The sequence below is a fragment of the Mobula hypostoma genome, chromosome 10 (assembly GCF_963921235.1).
Source record: "Mobula hypostoma chromosome 10, sMobHyp1.1, whole genome shotgun sequence".
Taxonomy (NCBI): domain Eukaryota; kingdom Metazoa; phylum Chordata; class Chondrichthyes; order Myliobatiformes; family Myliobatidae; genus Mobula; species Mobula hypostoma.
The window spans coordinates 12,882,994-12,900,200 of record NC_086106.1 but is presented as its reverse complement, the minus strand read 5'-3'; the positions used below and the strand labels follow the sequence as shown (position 1 = coordinate 12,900,200).

Sequence of the window (17,207 nt, the reverse complement as noted above, 5' to 3'; positions counted from 1 at the left end):
TGTGTTTCCAGTGGCTGAACATTGGTGTGTTCCATTAAAGGGTATCTGCAGTATGAGCAAAGTTGCAGGAAATGGCACACAACCCAAGAACCCCTATCCTGTGAGAGGCTGGCTGATTGAGTAGTGTCACAACAACCACATTGCACTCAATGTCAGTAAGCCCAAGGATTTTGGACTTCAGGAAGGAAAAGTTGATGGACCAAACATCAGTCATCACCAGGGGGTCAGCAGCTTCAAGTTCCTGGTTGTCGCCATCTCTAATGATCTATACTGGGCCCAACATTTTGATTTGTCCATTCATTACGTGACATGTCATATGACGTGAATTATCACGGTCTTTCCATGACCCTGACTGTTCTTGGCAAAGTTTTCAACAGAAATTGTTTGCCATTGCCTTCTTCTGGGCAGTGTCTCTACGAGACAGTTGAATCCGGCCATTATCAATACTCTAGAGACTGTCTTGCCTGGCGTCAGCGGTCACACAACCAGGACTTGTGATATGCACCAACTACGCATATGGCCATCCACCACCGCTCCCATGGTCTCACTTGACCTTGACCGGGGGATAGGGTGACTAAGCACCTTGCCCAAGGGTGGCCTGCACACTAGCAGAAGGAAGGAATGCCTTACAGTGCCCTTGGTTGAGACATATCTCCACGCCAGCATCCAACTGATACAATTGCTAAAAGACATTGCGGCACCCATATTTCATTAGGAATTTGAGGAGGTTTGCTAAGTCACCAAAGACTCTACAAATGTACCATGGAGGGTATTCTGACTGATTGCATCAGCATCTGGTATGTAGAGACCACTGCACAGGATCAGCAAAAGGTGCAGAGAGTTGTAAACTTAGCCAGCTCCATCATGGACACTAGCCTCCACACCATCAAGGATGTGTTCAAAAGGTGACACCTCAAGAAGGTTTATGGAGGTATATTCTATGTTCTATGTTCTATATCCATCATAAAGGACTCCCACCACCCAGGACATGCCCTCTTTTCGTTATTACCATCAGGAAGGAGGTACAGGAGCTTGAAGGCAAACACTCATGCCATCAGATTTCTGAATGGACCACATTAACCAAGGAACACTACCTCACTTTTGCTCTTGTCTTGAACGAATTTCTTTTTTGTATTTATTATTGTGAAGTATAGTAATTTTTAATGTATTGCACCGTACTGCTGCCGCATATCTACAAATGTCAAGGAATCCAGTGTGTCATTGATAATAAACCTGACTAGGTTTTACATCTGTCAATGTGTGTCAATGTGTGTGATAGATGTAAAACCGAGACAGCTACATTGACACACATGTTTTGGTCATGTTCTGTATTGAAACATTTTTGGAAATCTATTTTTTCTACAACTTCTAAAGTTTTAAAAATTAATTTACAACCTAATAAGTTGACAGTTTTGTTTGGTATAATCCCTCAATATATTCATGGTATTTCTCTATCAGACCAACATGTAATTATATTCGTTACATTATCGGCCAGAAGGGCTATTTTGTTGAAATGGAAAGATGCCTCTGCTCTCACTTTGATACAGTGGTTCTCTCAGGTGATGTTATGTCTTAGTTTGGAGAAAACCAGAAGTTGAACTTCTGATCCTCAATTTAATTCAAGAAAAGTGGGGTTCATTTGCCCGCTACTATCATCTGATTTGAGTTAATTAATATGGTTTCCTTCTGATTTTTGTTTAAATGGATTTGAGTTGGCGGATTGATGTTTCCCTTTTATGGAAGCTTGTATGGCGTATAGCTCCAGGGTTGTGCTCCCAGTGGGTTTTTTTTCCAATTTTTTTTTAGTTAGTAGGGTTTTTTTCTCTTAGTTAGTAGGGGTTCTTTTTTTTCTTTCTTTTTTTCTTTCAAAAAAATATTCTTAACACTTTATTTTTCTTATTATTATTGATATATTGCTTAGCTTTGTTAATCAGTTATTTGCTAATTTAATTCTTCATTATGCATTGACATATTGACTTGATTACCTTAATGTATTTTTAGTTGCTCTTTAATAATAATTTTAAAAAAAATTTTTAAACGATAATAAACCTGATTCTGTTGACTTCCAACCAGATGCAGATAGCAGTGCAGAAGGTGCGGTTACTGCTGTTTTGTTGTCTGTTGTTAACTCTTTTGTCACTGTTATCAATCAGCTCTTTTTGTCACAGCTCAGAGGGATGGTGTGCGCTATGGACCCTCATGCCAAATACCTCATTAATTCCAACTGGCTTAATTCCCTTCCAGCCTGGTTCCGATCTGTCTCCATTACAGAGTCCAATATAACTGCCCATACGGAACCCAATGGTAGCAATTTTGTACAGCAAGAGAAAAACTTACTTTCTTCAGAGTCCTATCTTACACAGTTTAACACACAAAAAAGTCAAATTAATCCAGTCAAAGATGAGGCATTAGAACAGTCATAGCCTGTTAAGTCGTGTTGATTTGAAGGTCGCTAGTTCGAGCCTCAGCTGTGGCAGTGTGTTTGTGTCCTTGAGCAAGGCACTTAATCACACATTGCTCTAGTCTGTGCGAGGAGTGGTGCCCCACACAGACTCCCAATCTGCGCCTTGTAAGGCATGAAAATGCCTGACGCAGGCCTCTCATGGTCTGAGTCGATGTTCCCTCCCTCCCCCCCCATTAAATCGCACCTTCAGCAACTCTTCTTGAAGTAGGCCTGATTATCTGGGATGCTGAAATGGCATTTGCGATAGGATTTCTGATGAACAGTACTGATCTTCACCATGCCATAATCCGTGCAAGAAAGCACACCAGCGCCTCTGCTCCCTCAGCAGGCCAAAACAACTCAGCTGGTCCCCATCAATCCTCACCAATTTTTCTAGACGCTCTAGAGGAAGCATCCAGGTGCATAACGGCTCGGTACGGTAACTGCTCTGGCCAAGAAACTGTGGAGAGTTGTCAAAACAAGTCAGCACCTCACCGAAACCAGCCTCCCCTCTGTGGATTCTCTCTACAGTCCTCATTCCCTCAGTAAAGCAGCCAGCAGACACAAAGACCTCACCCACCCTTCACATTCTCTCTTCTCCCCACTCCCAAAGGGCAGAAAATACAAAAGCCTGAAAGCACATAACACCATGCCCAAGGACAGTTTCTACCCCACTTTTACGAGACTATTGAGTGATCCTCTTCATCAGAATCAGGTTTATTATCACTGACATGTAATTTGTTGTCTTGTGGCAGCAGTACAGGGCATGGGGTATATGGGGTGTCCAGGGAAGGGGTAGCAGCTCTGGTGAAGGGGCTTGTAGTCTCCACTCTGGGGCAGCTCACTCACCTTCGGTCCCCGCCGGACACTCAGCCCTCACCTGCGGCTGTTTGCACGTGAGGGCAGCCACGCCTTGGTACACCGCTTCGACGGGCAGGCTAAACCAGGTGGGGGTGGCTGGCGAGTGAGATTGGGACCCGCCTGACCCAGCAGGCGAGGTCAGCTCCGGCGGACTGGGCAGATGAGGCCGTGGAGAGCCAAGGACATGACGAAGCACAGAAGACGTCATGGTCATCCACTGCGCCCAAGGAAGACCCCAGCTTGTGACGCTTGCTCATACCACTGGACTTCTGAGTTCGAGAGAACCCCTGCCCCCGTACAATGGCTTTTCCACCTTGTAAATCTCCCTCGCACAGGTGAACCGTCAGACACGATGGACAACCTGCACCACTGCGCAATACGTCAAATACTTTATAAATTATAATAAGAAATGTGAAATATATATATATTTTTAAAATCTAATTAAATAAATAATGCAAGAGAATATTGAGTTCATGGTTTCATTGTCCTTTCAGAAATCTGATGGCAGAGGAGAAGAGGCTGTTCCTAAAATGTTGAGTGTGTGTCTAGGCTTCTGTACCTCCTCTCTGATGGTAGTAATGAGAAGAGGGCACATCCTGGGTGATGGGGGTGAGGTCCTTAATGATAGATGCTGCCAGTTTGAAGATGTCCAGAAAAATAGGGAGTTGACGGAGTTTACAGGTTTTTTCAGTGCAGTGGCCCCTCAATACTAGACGGTGATGCAACCAGTTAGAATGATCTCCACATCTGTACATCTGTAGAAATTTGCTCAAATCTTTGATGACATATCAGATCTCCTCAGAATCCTCATGAAACATAGCCGCTGGCCTGCCCTCTTTCGTAATTGCATCAATATATTGGGCCCAGGATACGTCTTCAGAGATGTTGATAAGTCTTGTATGATTAGATGGGCTCTTCACCTCACAACCTACCTTATTGTGGTTTTGTACCTATTGTCTGCCTGAACTTTCTCTGTGGCTTTAACACCATATTCTGCCTTCTGCTAAAGCTTTTCAGGTGGCGGGGTGGAGATAAATCTCTAACAAAGGAGGCGTAAGGCACTCCTTCCCCCCGCTCGCCTGCAGGTCACCCTCGGGCAAGGTGTACCACCTGCTTAGCCCCCTAACCCCCAAATCATGGTCACGTGGAGCCATGGGAGCAGGAGGTAGATGGTCATACAAGCAGCCGGTGCACATCGCAGGTCCTGGTTACGCGACCACTGACGCCAGGCGGACAGTCTCTGAAGGGTATTGATAATGGCTGGGGGGGGGGGGTCACCTGTCTTGTAAAGACACTGCCCAGAAGAAGACAATGGCAAAGCACTTCTGTAGAAAAGTTTGCCAAGAACAATCATGGTCATGAGACCATGATGGGCCACATCAATACAACACGACACAAAATGTATGGGTAGTACCAATACCACCGTAGTTCGGTACATCTGATAATATTAAGCTGATTACCAATTTTACATACTTCTTTGGCAGTCCCTCCCAACATCTCCCCCTCTCCACATCATTCAGGTGTAAAGGAGAAAACAACTATTTATTCTTAATTTCCCTGTTTTCCCACCCTTGCTCCAATATATTTACTTCCAAAAAGGAATATTAAATATTGACGATAATAAACAGTTCCAAAATTTTTCATGTCATTATGACCAAGCGTCATGCAGTGCTTAATATACAATATGCTTGTTCGGTCTGCTAAGGACCGAGTAGTTCAGTGTCACTTTCAGAATTTTCCTACAGGCATGATGTGAAGCTGACCAACCATGAATAACAAGGAAGCTCTGCTCGTGGGCAGTCTTGCTAAGTGATAAATAGCAGTCTCTTGGAGTTGGTTCATAAGCACAGTATTTAACATCGATAGTTAACGCTGCTAAATGTGAGCTTAAAGTCCACAGTCAATTGAGTGCAGGCTGTAACAAGGTGAGTATAAAAATGTTACACGTTTTTAGCCTTCGCGTTTTCCCAAAAGAATAGAATGATTAACGAGGTGCTGTGAGTTAGCTTGGCCTATTACTGTCACATGTACGGAGGTACAGTGAGAAAGGTGTTTTGCATGCTGTCCATTACAACGGTTCATTGAGGTAGAACGAAGGAAAAGGGAATGCAAACAAGGTGTTACAGACAGAGAAAGTGGAGTGTGGGTAGGCAGTAAGGTAAGACACAGTGAGCTAGATAGTGAGGTCAAGTTTCCCTTTTACTGAGATTGTGAGGTCAAGAGTCCATTCTACTGAGATTGTGAGGTGAAGGGTCCATTTTACAGAGATTGCGAGGTGAAGGGTCCATTTTACTGAAATTGTGAGGTCAAGAGTCCATTCTACTGAGATTGTGAGGTGAAGGGTCCATTTTACAGAGATTGTGAGGTGAAGGGTTCATTTTACTGAAATTGTGAGGTCGAGTCAATCTTACTGTGATAGTGAGGTAAAGAGTTAATCTTACTGAGATTATAAACTCAAAAGGCAATCTTACTGAGATTATGAGCTCAAAAGTCAATCTTACTGAGATTGTGAGGTCAAGAGTCAATCTTACTGATGTACTTATTGAAGCTGTCCTTCAGCCTAGTAGTACATACAGTACTGTGCAAAAGTCTTTGGGCACATATATATAGCAAGGATGTCTAAGAGCTTTGCACAGTACTGTGTTTGTCAATGTGGAGCGGAGAGCAAGTTTGTAAATCAAGTGGGGAGCAAAGGATGTTAGGAATGGCGATGGTGGAGAGCCATGAGAGGATGTGGGGCAGGTGGCAGAGAAGGAACACAAGGAGCTGGGGCTGGGGTGGTGTCGCAGGCAGGTGAGACACCAGGCGGGGTGATTTGGTTCCAAAGAATTTGTTCATTGATCATTGTAGAATGTCTCTCTGGTGCTTCCCACTCCTTCCCCTCGCCCTGTCCCCTTCCCACTCTCAGTCCACAATGAGACCCATATCAGAATCAGGTCTATCATCACTCACAAGGTCATGAAATTTGTTTTTTCTTTTGTGGCAGCTGTACAGTGCCTACATTAAATTATTACAGTACAGTTAAAAGTCTTAGGGATCCTAGCTATATATATATGCCTAAGACTTGACAAACCATGCCTTCCCGCATGGATCCACCTGTTGGTGTGTCCTCTTTCCTCCACCTCCAGGAAGCTGCATCTCCACGCAAACTCATACTTGAGACGACCGCCTTTACTCATGACACAGGAAATCACAGGAAAGGATTGAAGGGTGGTGAATCTATGGAATTTGTTGTTGCCACAGGCAGCAGTGGAGGCCAAGTCATTGGGTGTATTTAAGGCAGAGATTGATAGGTATCTGAGTAGCCAGGGCATCAGAGGTTATGGTGAGAAGGTGGGGGAGTGGGACTAAATGGGAGAATGGATCAGCTCATGATAAAATGGCGGAGCAGACTCGATGGGTCGAATGGCTGACTTCTGCTACTTTGTCTTATGGTCTTACGGTCTTATGGGCTTTCGCACAGTACTGTAAATATAGGCTTTTGTATCTCCCGCCCAATGTGAGAAGGGGCTGAAGAAAGAATGTTAAGGGTGAATGGGCTCTTTGATTATGTTGCCTGCTTTACTGAGGCAATGAGACTGGCTTTGAAACATTAATTAGTCAGAATTTACTCATTATTTTTAAAATTTCAGAGCATTTTCAGGGATTCCTATGTCACGGCTTATGCCGCCAGGGGCACAGGTTAAACCCAGTTGAGCTTTATGCTGCGTGGAGTTGCTACAAGTGGAACTGACGTGCTCAGGCTGGTGCTCTGCACCGTTTTTGAAGGTAAAACTGGAGAGAGTTGGGACACTGTTAGATTTAAATGCTCTGAAGGGACCGGGTAAATTGGTAATGCACAGGAGGCACAGGATGGGGTTGGTATGCACTGCAAGTTTGCACCATCTAGATTCTGAATGTGGGGTTGAGAGGAGTAACCGATGGCTTTGAAGATTATGAACCCAATAATCATTAAACCAAAGACCAGTTCTTCACACCTCCAAAAGGGCCACAACCTTGTCGTAGGGTTTGGAGGCTTGCATGCCTCAGTGACCTGGAGTGCAGTATTGGCTGGAGTCAGGGGCTTTATGCTTCGCCTCTTGGTAGGGTCACTCGTGCCAAACAGGTCAAAGGGTAGAAGAGATCAAACTTAGAGTGGTCCACCAGTCCTCCAGGTTCAGGGGTTTTGCTCATTGACTGATAAAACAAAATTGAAGAACCCTTCTACATCTGAGCGTGACAGTATTCCTGAGTCTCCACCCGGGACTTGCGTGACTGACAGTAGTGAAAACCGAGAGGTAGCTACTGACACGATGAAGGAAGCCCTGAACACCGTCAGAGATGGAGGTGCCCTACATGCCAGCAGCGTAACAGGCAGTAGCTATTTTTTAAAGTTGATTTTGCAGAGATTGGTATGAACTTACGTTAATTAGTCCTTTTGCATTAATAGATGGTGTAGAAATAAATGCATAATGCCTTTTAGAGGTAAAGATGAAAGACAAATGGGTGGCCTTAGCAAAGGGAATAGTTTCTCAATCAAATTCAATCCTGGCTGAACATTAAGTGCCAATGGCCTCTCTGATATAGATTAGGCTCGCAGCCCAGTAAACATCAAAGACTTAAATTAATCAAGATAATTGCCAGCAATGTACGGACACAGCATGATAACTAATGAAGTCGAGTGAACTGTGCTGGGGTGGAGGAAGAGTAAGGGTTAGAATGAAAGGAAGATGTGTCCATCACAGTTTTGAATCACTTTTCAGCATTATCAGAATCAGGTTTAATACTACCATCATATGTTGAAATTTGTTAACTTAGCAGCAGCAGTACAAAGCAATATTTGATAATATAGCGAAAAAATCCTGTGGATTGGAGTAAGGATATATATAAAAAAGTTAAATTAAATAAATTGTGCAAAAACAGAAATTAAAAAGTAGTGAGGTAGTGTTCGTGGGTTCAATGTCTATTTAGAAATTGGATGGCAAAGAAACATAGAAACATAGAAAATAGGTGCAGGAGTAGGCCATTCGGCCCTTCGAGCCTGCACCGCCATTCAGTATGATCATGGCTGATCATCCAACTCAGAACCCTGTACCAGCCTTCCCTCCATACCCCCTGATCCCTTTAGCCACAAGGGCCATATCTAACTCCCTCTTAAATATAGCCAATGATCTGGCCTCAACTGTTTCCTGTGGCAGAGAATTCCACAGATTCACCACTCTCTGTGTGAAGAAGTTTTTCCTAATCTTGGTCCTAAAAGGCTTTCCCTTTATCCTCAAACTGTGACCCCTCGTTCTGGACTTCCCCAACATCGGGAACAATCTTCCTGCATCTAGCCTGTCCAAGCCCTTTAGGATTTTATATGTTTCAATCAGATCCCCCCTCAATCTTCTAAATTCCAACGAGTATAAGCCTAGTTCATCCAGTCTTTCATCATATGAAAGTCCTGCCATCCCAGGAATCAATCTGGTGAACCTTCTTTGTACTCCCTCTAAGAAACTGCTTCTGAATCGTTGAGTGTGTGCCTTCAGGCTTCTGTACCTCCTTCCTGATGGTAACACTGAGAAGATGGCATGTCCTGGCGTCACGTGACCAGCAACAATGAATATATAATTGAGTCAGGTTTTAAAAACAAATGTTTATTAAACTCTGCTCAACAACAGTGAAAAGTATTCAAATGGCTAACTGAACCAGAAGTTAACGGCTATACGGTAAATCTGGAACAGTTCTTAAAGTGGTAAATTTGAACACAGTCTTAAAGTGGTAAATTTGAACACGGTCTTAAAATGGTAAATTCGAAAGTCCAAGTCACGGAGTCCACAGGCAGGTTGCCCAGAGAAGCCCCACAACCTCAGCCTCAGTTCATCACACAGCTGAGGAAAATCTCGCGGAGCGCTGTGGTAAACCATATATATATATGTTGTAACTGGGTTCCCTGTCTGGACACGCCCTTCTGCTGACTGCTCCTGTGGCTCCTCCCACAGATCCCTGAATAAAGGCGATTGTGCCACAGCTCCTCCCTCAGTCCAGGGCAGATACTCAGCATGGTCGAGGTCACTTTTACTGCTAATAAAAGCCTTTCAATATTTTGGAGTAATTGATAGTGCATCAAGCTGGCAGGCACGAAGCCTGGAGCAGCCAGAGCAGGCCCCGAGCCTCAGCCTCAGTGCAGCTAAGAGCTGAGCAGACGTTACAGAGCGGTGAGCAGAACCAGCCCGATCCTCGCCTCCAGTCCTGACACCTGCCTTTCCAATCCATCCGGCCCGGCGTTTAAATCGTCCAAATATCAGGTCGTCCTGCGCTCCAGTGTGATGTCTGGCAATCAAACTCTTCCCCTATCATCTATGCAGCCGTGTAGCTGGGGCCACTAACTTAACACTACACAACCTCATTCAAACATGGCGAGTGCATTCGGCACTGTGGTTTGAAACCGTAAGGAGCAGGATTGTGAGCAGAGGGACTTATCTCTGGGCGGGTGATGGGGAGGTAAAGGCCAATGGCTGTCTGGAACATAAAGCAAAGATGAAGGCAGCCAAAGCGAATGTTCCCACTGAGAGAGAGAGAGAGAGTACTGAGAGAAATGGATGTGTGGGCACAAGTTATTAAGCTTTGAAATTAATTCTGTTCAAGGCTATAGAACAGTGCGACTTATTGCGTGACAACAGGCAAGATGTTGCAAATATAAGTTGAGCTTTCAGCTGGAGATAGGGATGTAGAGGCCGGTCGATTCATTGCTATCCATTGGGTCTCCCCCAACCAATTACTTCCACTGGTGTTTTGGGGGAATGCAATCGGTGCCAACCCATTGCACCCGTGCAGTCAGGCGAGGACATATTCTCAAACTAGAGCCCCCTACCCAACCCCACTTCAAGTGATGTATTTGCACTGTTATATTACATAGTTGTTATAGCCGCGGGGGGGGGGTAATGGGGACAAGCCCCCACTACCTATTAAATGCTCTCAATGGCGTGCACATCAATTAGCCTCTGACAACCAAGACCAGCTCCTGGCCTTCACATGTGGCTCAGCTATTAAGCCAGGGCGACCTGGCTCTACTGACAGGAGAAGGGGCAAAGGAGGGTTACTGATGCCTTAAAGCCAGTTGCTTCGGGCAGATGGGGCTCATCGGCCGTGGTTGGAGAAGGTAAACTCCGATCTCAAACCTCCGCTGCCCTGCGGCTATACCCGCTCACGGGGAAGGCTTTGGGAGTAAACCCCGAGGGAAAAATCCAGAACTGGAGTCCCTAAGGCAGTCCCACATTGAGTTCAACGCTGACTGGCCACTCCTGCGATGCTGCTGGTACCAAACTGTATCGGTCTCTGCCGTTCCTTTGGATTCATCAGATGCGTGGAGAGGGGGAGCTTGCTACATGGGCAACGCCTCGCTCTCCACATCGTACTTCCCAGGCTTGCGTATCGAGTCAGCTAGGACAGAGTATCCACGGTCAACTCTGACCGACAGAGGCCTGAACTCAACTCAACTCAGTACATAGAACACAACAGCACAGTACAGGCCTTTGGGCCCACGATGTTGACCTTATATAACCTACTCTAGGATCAATCTAACTGTTCCCGCCTACATATCCTCCATTTTTTAACATCCGCTGGGTATAGTTACAGCAGAGGTTGATAGGTTTTTGATTAGTTTGGGCATCAAAGGTTTTGGGAAGAACGGGGTTGAGAGAGATAATAAATCAGCTGTGATGAAATGGTGGAGCAGCCCCAGTGGCCCCAGTGGCCCCAGTGGCCCCAGTGGCCTAATTCTGTTCCTAGATCTTTTAGTCTTACGGTCATGTGCCTGTCTGAGGATTTCTTAACTAATGTAATTGCCTCTACCACCACCAGGGCGGGACATTCCACACACCCTCCACTTGCTGTGTAGAAAACTTGACTTATGGGTAGTTTTACCTTAAAAAACTTAACTTATATTTGCAGCTGTGCCCCCCCCCCCGCCCCATCAAGACAGAAACCTGTGCCAGGGTTATCCTCTTATCTGAAGTCTGCAGAGCCATAGTGATAAGCCCAGTCCAAGCCTGAAGAGTAAAGTTCAAAGTAAATTTTATTACCTAAGTACATATGTGTCACCCTATACAACCCTAAGATTCACTTTCTGGTGGACGTACTCATCAAAGCTACAGGGTAGCCCTTTCTTAGATTTTCCATTCATTGCGATGCAGAATCAACATCCAGGTAACCCAGGACATCTGCGAACCATTAAGGCTGAGCTTGATGTCACTCTGTCCCGTGGCTTCACGGAATAGTTCTGTGCCTTATTCTGATTGTCGAAAGTTGCTCCCATTAGGATTGGTTAGCTTAGAAACCGCAGCTGCCTTTCCGATTAGTTCGCCGCCTGCTATCCAGTTTCAAACATGCTGGGTATATAGAGAGCATGTGTGGGAGGTTCTCCCTCTCTCTCTCTCTTCTCTTGTTTAGAAACATAGAAACATAGAAAATAGGTGCAGGAGTAGGCCATTCGGCCCTTCAAGCCTGCACCGCCATTTATTATGATCATGGCTGATCATCCAACTCAGAACCCTGCACCAGCCTTCCCTCCATACCCCCTGATCCCCGTAGCCACAAGGGCCATATCTAACTCCCTCTTAAATATAGCCAATGAACTGGTCTCAACTGTTTCCTGTGGCAGAGAATTCCACAGATTTACCACTCTCTGTGTGAAGAAGTTTTTCCTAATCTCAGTCCTAAAAGGCTTCCCCCTTATCCTCAAACTATGACCCCTCATTCTGGACTTCCCCAACATCGGGAACAATCTTCCTGCATCTAGCCTGTCCAATCCCTTTAGGATTTTATACGTTTCAATCAGATCCCCCCTCAATCTTCTAAATTCCAATGAGTACAAGCCTAGTTCATCCAGTCTTTCTTCATATGAAAGTCCTGCCATCCCAGGAATCAATCTGGTTTAAGGCAAGTGGGGCACGTGACCACTGGGAAGGTATGCTTTGCATGTACTTTTAACTAGTCATACTTTATTGATCCTGGGGGAAATTGGTTTTCATACTTTTTTGATCCCGGGGGAAATTGGTGTTTGTTACAGTTGCACCATAAATAATAAATAGTAATAAAACCATAAATAGTTAAGTAGTAATATGTAAATTATGCCAGGAAATAAGTCCAGGACCAGCCTATTGGCTCAGGGTGTCTGATCCTCCAAGGGAGGAGTTGTAAAGTTTGATGGCCACAGGCAGGAATGACTTCCTATGACACTCTGTGTTGCATCTCGGTGGAATGAGTCTCTGGCTGAATGTACTCCTGTGCCCAACATTATGTAGTGGATGGGAGACATTGTCCAAGATGGCATGCAACTTGGACAGCATCCTCTTTTCAAACACCACTGTCAGAGAGTCCAGTTCCATCCCCACAACATCACTGGCCTTACGAATGAGTTTGTTGATTCTGTTGGTGTCTGCTACCCTCAGCCTGCTGCCCCAGCACACAACAGCAAACATGATAGCACTGGCCACCACAGACTCGTAGAATATCCTCAGCATCGTCTGGCAGATGTTAAAGGACCTCAGTCTCCTCAGAAAATAGAGACGGCTCTGACCCTTCTTGTAGACAGCCTCAGTGTTCTTTGACCAATCCAGTTTATTGTCAATTCGTATCCCCAGGTATTTGTAATCCTCCACCATGTCCACACTGACCCTCTGGATAGAAACAGGGGTCACCGGTACCTTAGCTCTCCTCAGGTCTACCACCAGGTCCTTAGTTTTTTTCACATTAAGCTGCAGATAATTCTGCTCACACCATGTGACAAAGTTTCCTACCATAGCCCTGTACTTAGCCTCATCTCCCTTGCTGATGCATCCAACTATGGCAGAGTCATCAGAAAACTTCTGAAGATGACAAGACTCTGTGCAATAGTTGAAGTCCAAAGTGTAAATGGTGAAGAGAAAGGGAGACAAGACAGTCCCTGTGGAGCCCCAGTGCTGCTGATCACTCTGTCGGACACACAGTGTTGCAAGCACACGTACTGTGGTCTGCTAAGTATGTTTGCTGAATGTTAGGTGAATATTCCAACTTTGTAGTTCCTGTAATATGGGAAATGGGGATGTTTGGTCGAATTTTTACTGTGTATAAATAAATGATGAATGTACCCATTCACAGAGAGTGCTTTCTGTCTCGCTTGTGACACCCGTGAACCTGATTCAACGTCACACACTCTCCTCCCTATTTTAAATTTTTTTTAAATTGGAACACAGAGCGGAATAGACCCTTCCGACCCTCTGAGCTGCATCTTCCAGCAACCCTCAATTTAACCCTAGCCTAATCACAAGAGGTTCCTAAGGTTGTCATATCCGAGTGTGCTAGTAGGGATAAACTCCCACTACCTATAAAGTGCTCCAAATGGCGTGTGACCCTAACAGCCTCTGACAATTAAGTCTAACTTGGCCTCTCTGGTGAAATGATATTGTATTTGTTAAATAGGGCCTGTGCACAATCCTGATTTGATGGAGACGGACGTGAGAAGCACGGAGGAACATCTGGAGAAACTTCTGAAATGCCCGCTTCTACTGTGCGATCGAGAATCCCTGGAGGGAAGGCCCCAAATCCTTGGCTTTGCCTGTTGCTGGGGGTCCGGGCTGGGGTCGAAGCACTGGGCAGAGATGGTGCTCGGTGCTCGGTGTCGGAGGCTCGAAGTTTTCGGACAGACTGAGAGTCGGACTGTGGTCGGGTGCTTCCAGGATGCTGCATCGGCAAGTTTGCGGCGCTGGAAGCTCATGGCAGGGGGAGATTTTCTTCCTTCTACCGTCTGCGTGAGATGTGGGGACTTTCGAGAGACCTTGAGACTTTTTTTACCGTGCCCATGACCTGTTCTTCATCAAGTTACAGTATTGCTTGCACTGTTGTAACAATATGTTATAATTATGTGGTTTTTGTCAGTTTTTCAGTCTTGGTCTGTCTTGTGTTTCTGTGATATCACACCGGAGGAATATTGTATCATTTCTTAATGCATGCGTTACTAAATGACAATAAAAGAGGACTGCGTGTCCTCATAATCTAGTCTAATCTAATCTAATTTTTGGCCTTCACGTGTGGCTTAGCTACTAGGCCCGGCGGAACTGTTTCTACTGCCAAGAGAAGGGGCAAAGGCGGACTTCTGGTGCCTCAAAACCAGCTGCTTTGGGCAGGTAGGGCTCGTCAGCCTTGGATGGCAGCCCTCCTAGGAGAAGGAAAACTCTTGATTTTAAACCTTCGCTGCCTTGCAGCCATACCCACCCACGGGAAAGGCTTCGGGAGTAAACCCCGAGGAAGAAATCCGGAGCCGGGGTCCCTAAGGCAGTTTGGTGTTGTTTACAACTTCACTCTGGCAACCTCTGCGACGACACCCGGTGCCAAGCTGTATCGGCGCTTGCCCTTCCCTTGGGCTACATCAGTGACGTGGAGAGGGGTAACCCGCTGCACAGACAACAGCCGGTTCTTCAAATCTTCCCGCCCAGGCTTGTGCCCTGGAGAGGACACAGTCCACCAGAGGCGTAAACCGATGATCCCCTGGGATCAACAGCTGCTTACTACTAAATCACAGGATGATTTACAATGACCAATTAACCTACTAACCCATATATCTTTGGACCATGGGAGGAAACTGGAGCACCTGGAGGAAACTCATGCAGTCAAGGGGAGAACATGAAAACTCCTTACAGGCAGTGTCGGGGATTGAATCCGCGTCGCTGGGACTGTAAAGCGTTATGCTAACCACTACACCACCATGCTGCTCCTACTATCATTAGGCCTTGACCTATTGTATGTTGCCCTGGGATACCTCATCAACTCAGTGACTGTTCCTTGACCTGGCACATTGACGCACATTTTCTAGCCCCCTTTCGTATGCCTGCAAGCACAGTAAGTAGGCCACTGCAAAAGAAATCAATCCCTCTTAATCATCTTACTTAAAGCCTAAAAGCAAACGTATGTATCTACGAGGACAGATGCATGGTTGACCTTCAGCAGATGACTAGCTGTGTGATGTGATCAAGTTAAAATAAAAAAGAGTTAAAATAGTAGTGCCGGGAACTGAATGTCATGCTGGAAAAACATTAACGTAAGTTTACCAGGGTTTAGATTAACCAGTTAGAAGTCGGCTGCCCAGACTTCGATGCATCATTGTACTGATTCAGCAAGGCATTTGCCCAGGAACTTATGGACTCTGTTGAGTGGGTGCTGAGCTGAAAGCGGCAAGATTAGACCACCAGGAAATGGGTCTCGTAATACACCCCCTTCGCCCCCCGATGAATAGAACCAAGTTAGAAACTGAGAGCTTACCTTCAGCCAGTAAGAGAGCTGCAAAGAGAAAGAAAAAAGATTAAATATACTGAAATAGCAACTGAAGATACTGTTACACCACGCAATGAAGCAAACTTATGACTTCTAGCATATAACAGTTGCATCACTAATAAGAAATATTTATATATTTTTAAAGAATACTCGGTGCAAATATAGAAAATGCACTTTTATACCTAAATTGCAGTTTAAATAACAACAAGTTCAATGATGTGTCCCTGATCTTGGTACACGACGACCGAGGGCACCACTTTAATTGGGACTCCACAGAGGTTACGGCACAGGCAAACACAAAGCAGGCACGAGGATTTGTAGAAGCGTGGTTCTCTCCTGATTGCTCCATAAATAAACATGTCGAAATAGATGCCATCTACGAGTTAGGGAAATGCGAGCCAGTGCTACTCAAAGATCAACTGAAGGGGTACCCAACCAGGACCGAATCGGGGGGAGGTGGGGTGCTATATAAATAAGAGCCCTCCCAGCGAGAAACACCAACATCTGTGCACTGAGGATGTCACCGCGACTGGTGATGAAACGGCTGCAAGCTAATTGCCAAGCTCGGCGAACACCACTACTTCAAATGATATAAGACCCTCTTCAGCCTGTCTTTGCTGACCTGAAAAAAGTCACCGATTTAAAGGTCATGGTTGGGGATGAGGGAAAAGGTTATGGTTCACTTGATGGTTATCAAAAGTAGCATTCAGTACCAGAGGTCTTGCCTTGCTCTCTGGGAGAATCGGCCGGGATCATGTTCTGTCAATGCATGGTTTGTTACCTCAGACCTCGTCCAAGTGGTTAAAACAAGATCGCAATGAAATAGGGGCAGGTGTAGGTCACTCAGCCCCACGAGACTGCTCAAGGTGTGATAGTGGCTGAACTGCCCCAGATCACAGTGAATGGCAGTGCAGGCTTGAAGGGCTGAATGGCCTACTCCTTCACCTATTGTCTATTGTCTATTGTCTATCCTCAGTAAGGTCTACATGCGGATCAGCCCCAGCGGATCACGATCGATTTCACGAGATATCAATAAAGGCATTGCTCCATTTGATGGAGGGAATGTGGATAGATGTGCACTGAATATAGCAAAACTAAAGGAGTAAACAGATAAAAATAAAAGCAGCTGTGAGCACTTTTGGGCCCCTTATCTAAGAAAGCATGTGCTGGCATTGGGGAAGGTCCAGAGGAGAATCGCGAGAACGGTCCCGGGAATGACATGGTTAACATATGACGGCTCTGGTCCTGTGTCCGCTGGAGTTTCGAAGAATGGATGGGGATCTCATTGAAAGCTATTTAATATCGAAAGACCTGGATAGAGCGGATGTGGAGAAGATGTATCCTATGGCGAGGGAGGTCTAGAATCAGAGGACACAGTCTCAGAATAGGACGTCCCTTTAGAACAGAGATGAGGAGGAATTCCTTTAGCCAGGGGGCTGTGAATCCCTTGAATTCATTGCCACAGATGGCGATGGAGACCAAGTATATTGGGTATATTTAAAGCGGAGGTTGACAGGTTCTTAATTGTAAGGGTGTCAAAGGTTACGAGGAGAAAGCAAGAGAATAGTGTTGAGGGGGATAATGAATCAGTCGTGATGGAATGGTGGAATAGACTTGATGGGCTGAATGGCCT

At 45.5% G+C, this 17,207-nt stretch overlaps 1 protein-coding gene across 2 annotated transcripts in view; it reads right to left on the bottom strand.

The window, feature by feature from the left end:
- The window catches only part of LOC134352661 (sodium/calcium exchanger 3-like), a 656,469-nt gene that overhangs the window by 58,186 nt on the left and 581,076 nt on the right, over positions 1-17,207 (bottom strand). For both annotated transcript variants that reach the window (XM_063060006.1, XM_063060005.1), the window contains exon 4: positions 15,563-15,580. In XM_063060006.1, coding sequence (XP_062916076.1) covers positions 15,563-15,580 — 18 coding nt within the window. The remainder of the gene's footprint in view (positions 1-15,562; positions 15,581-17,207) is intronic.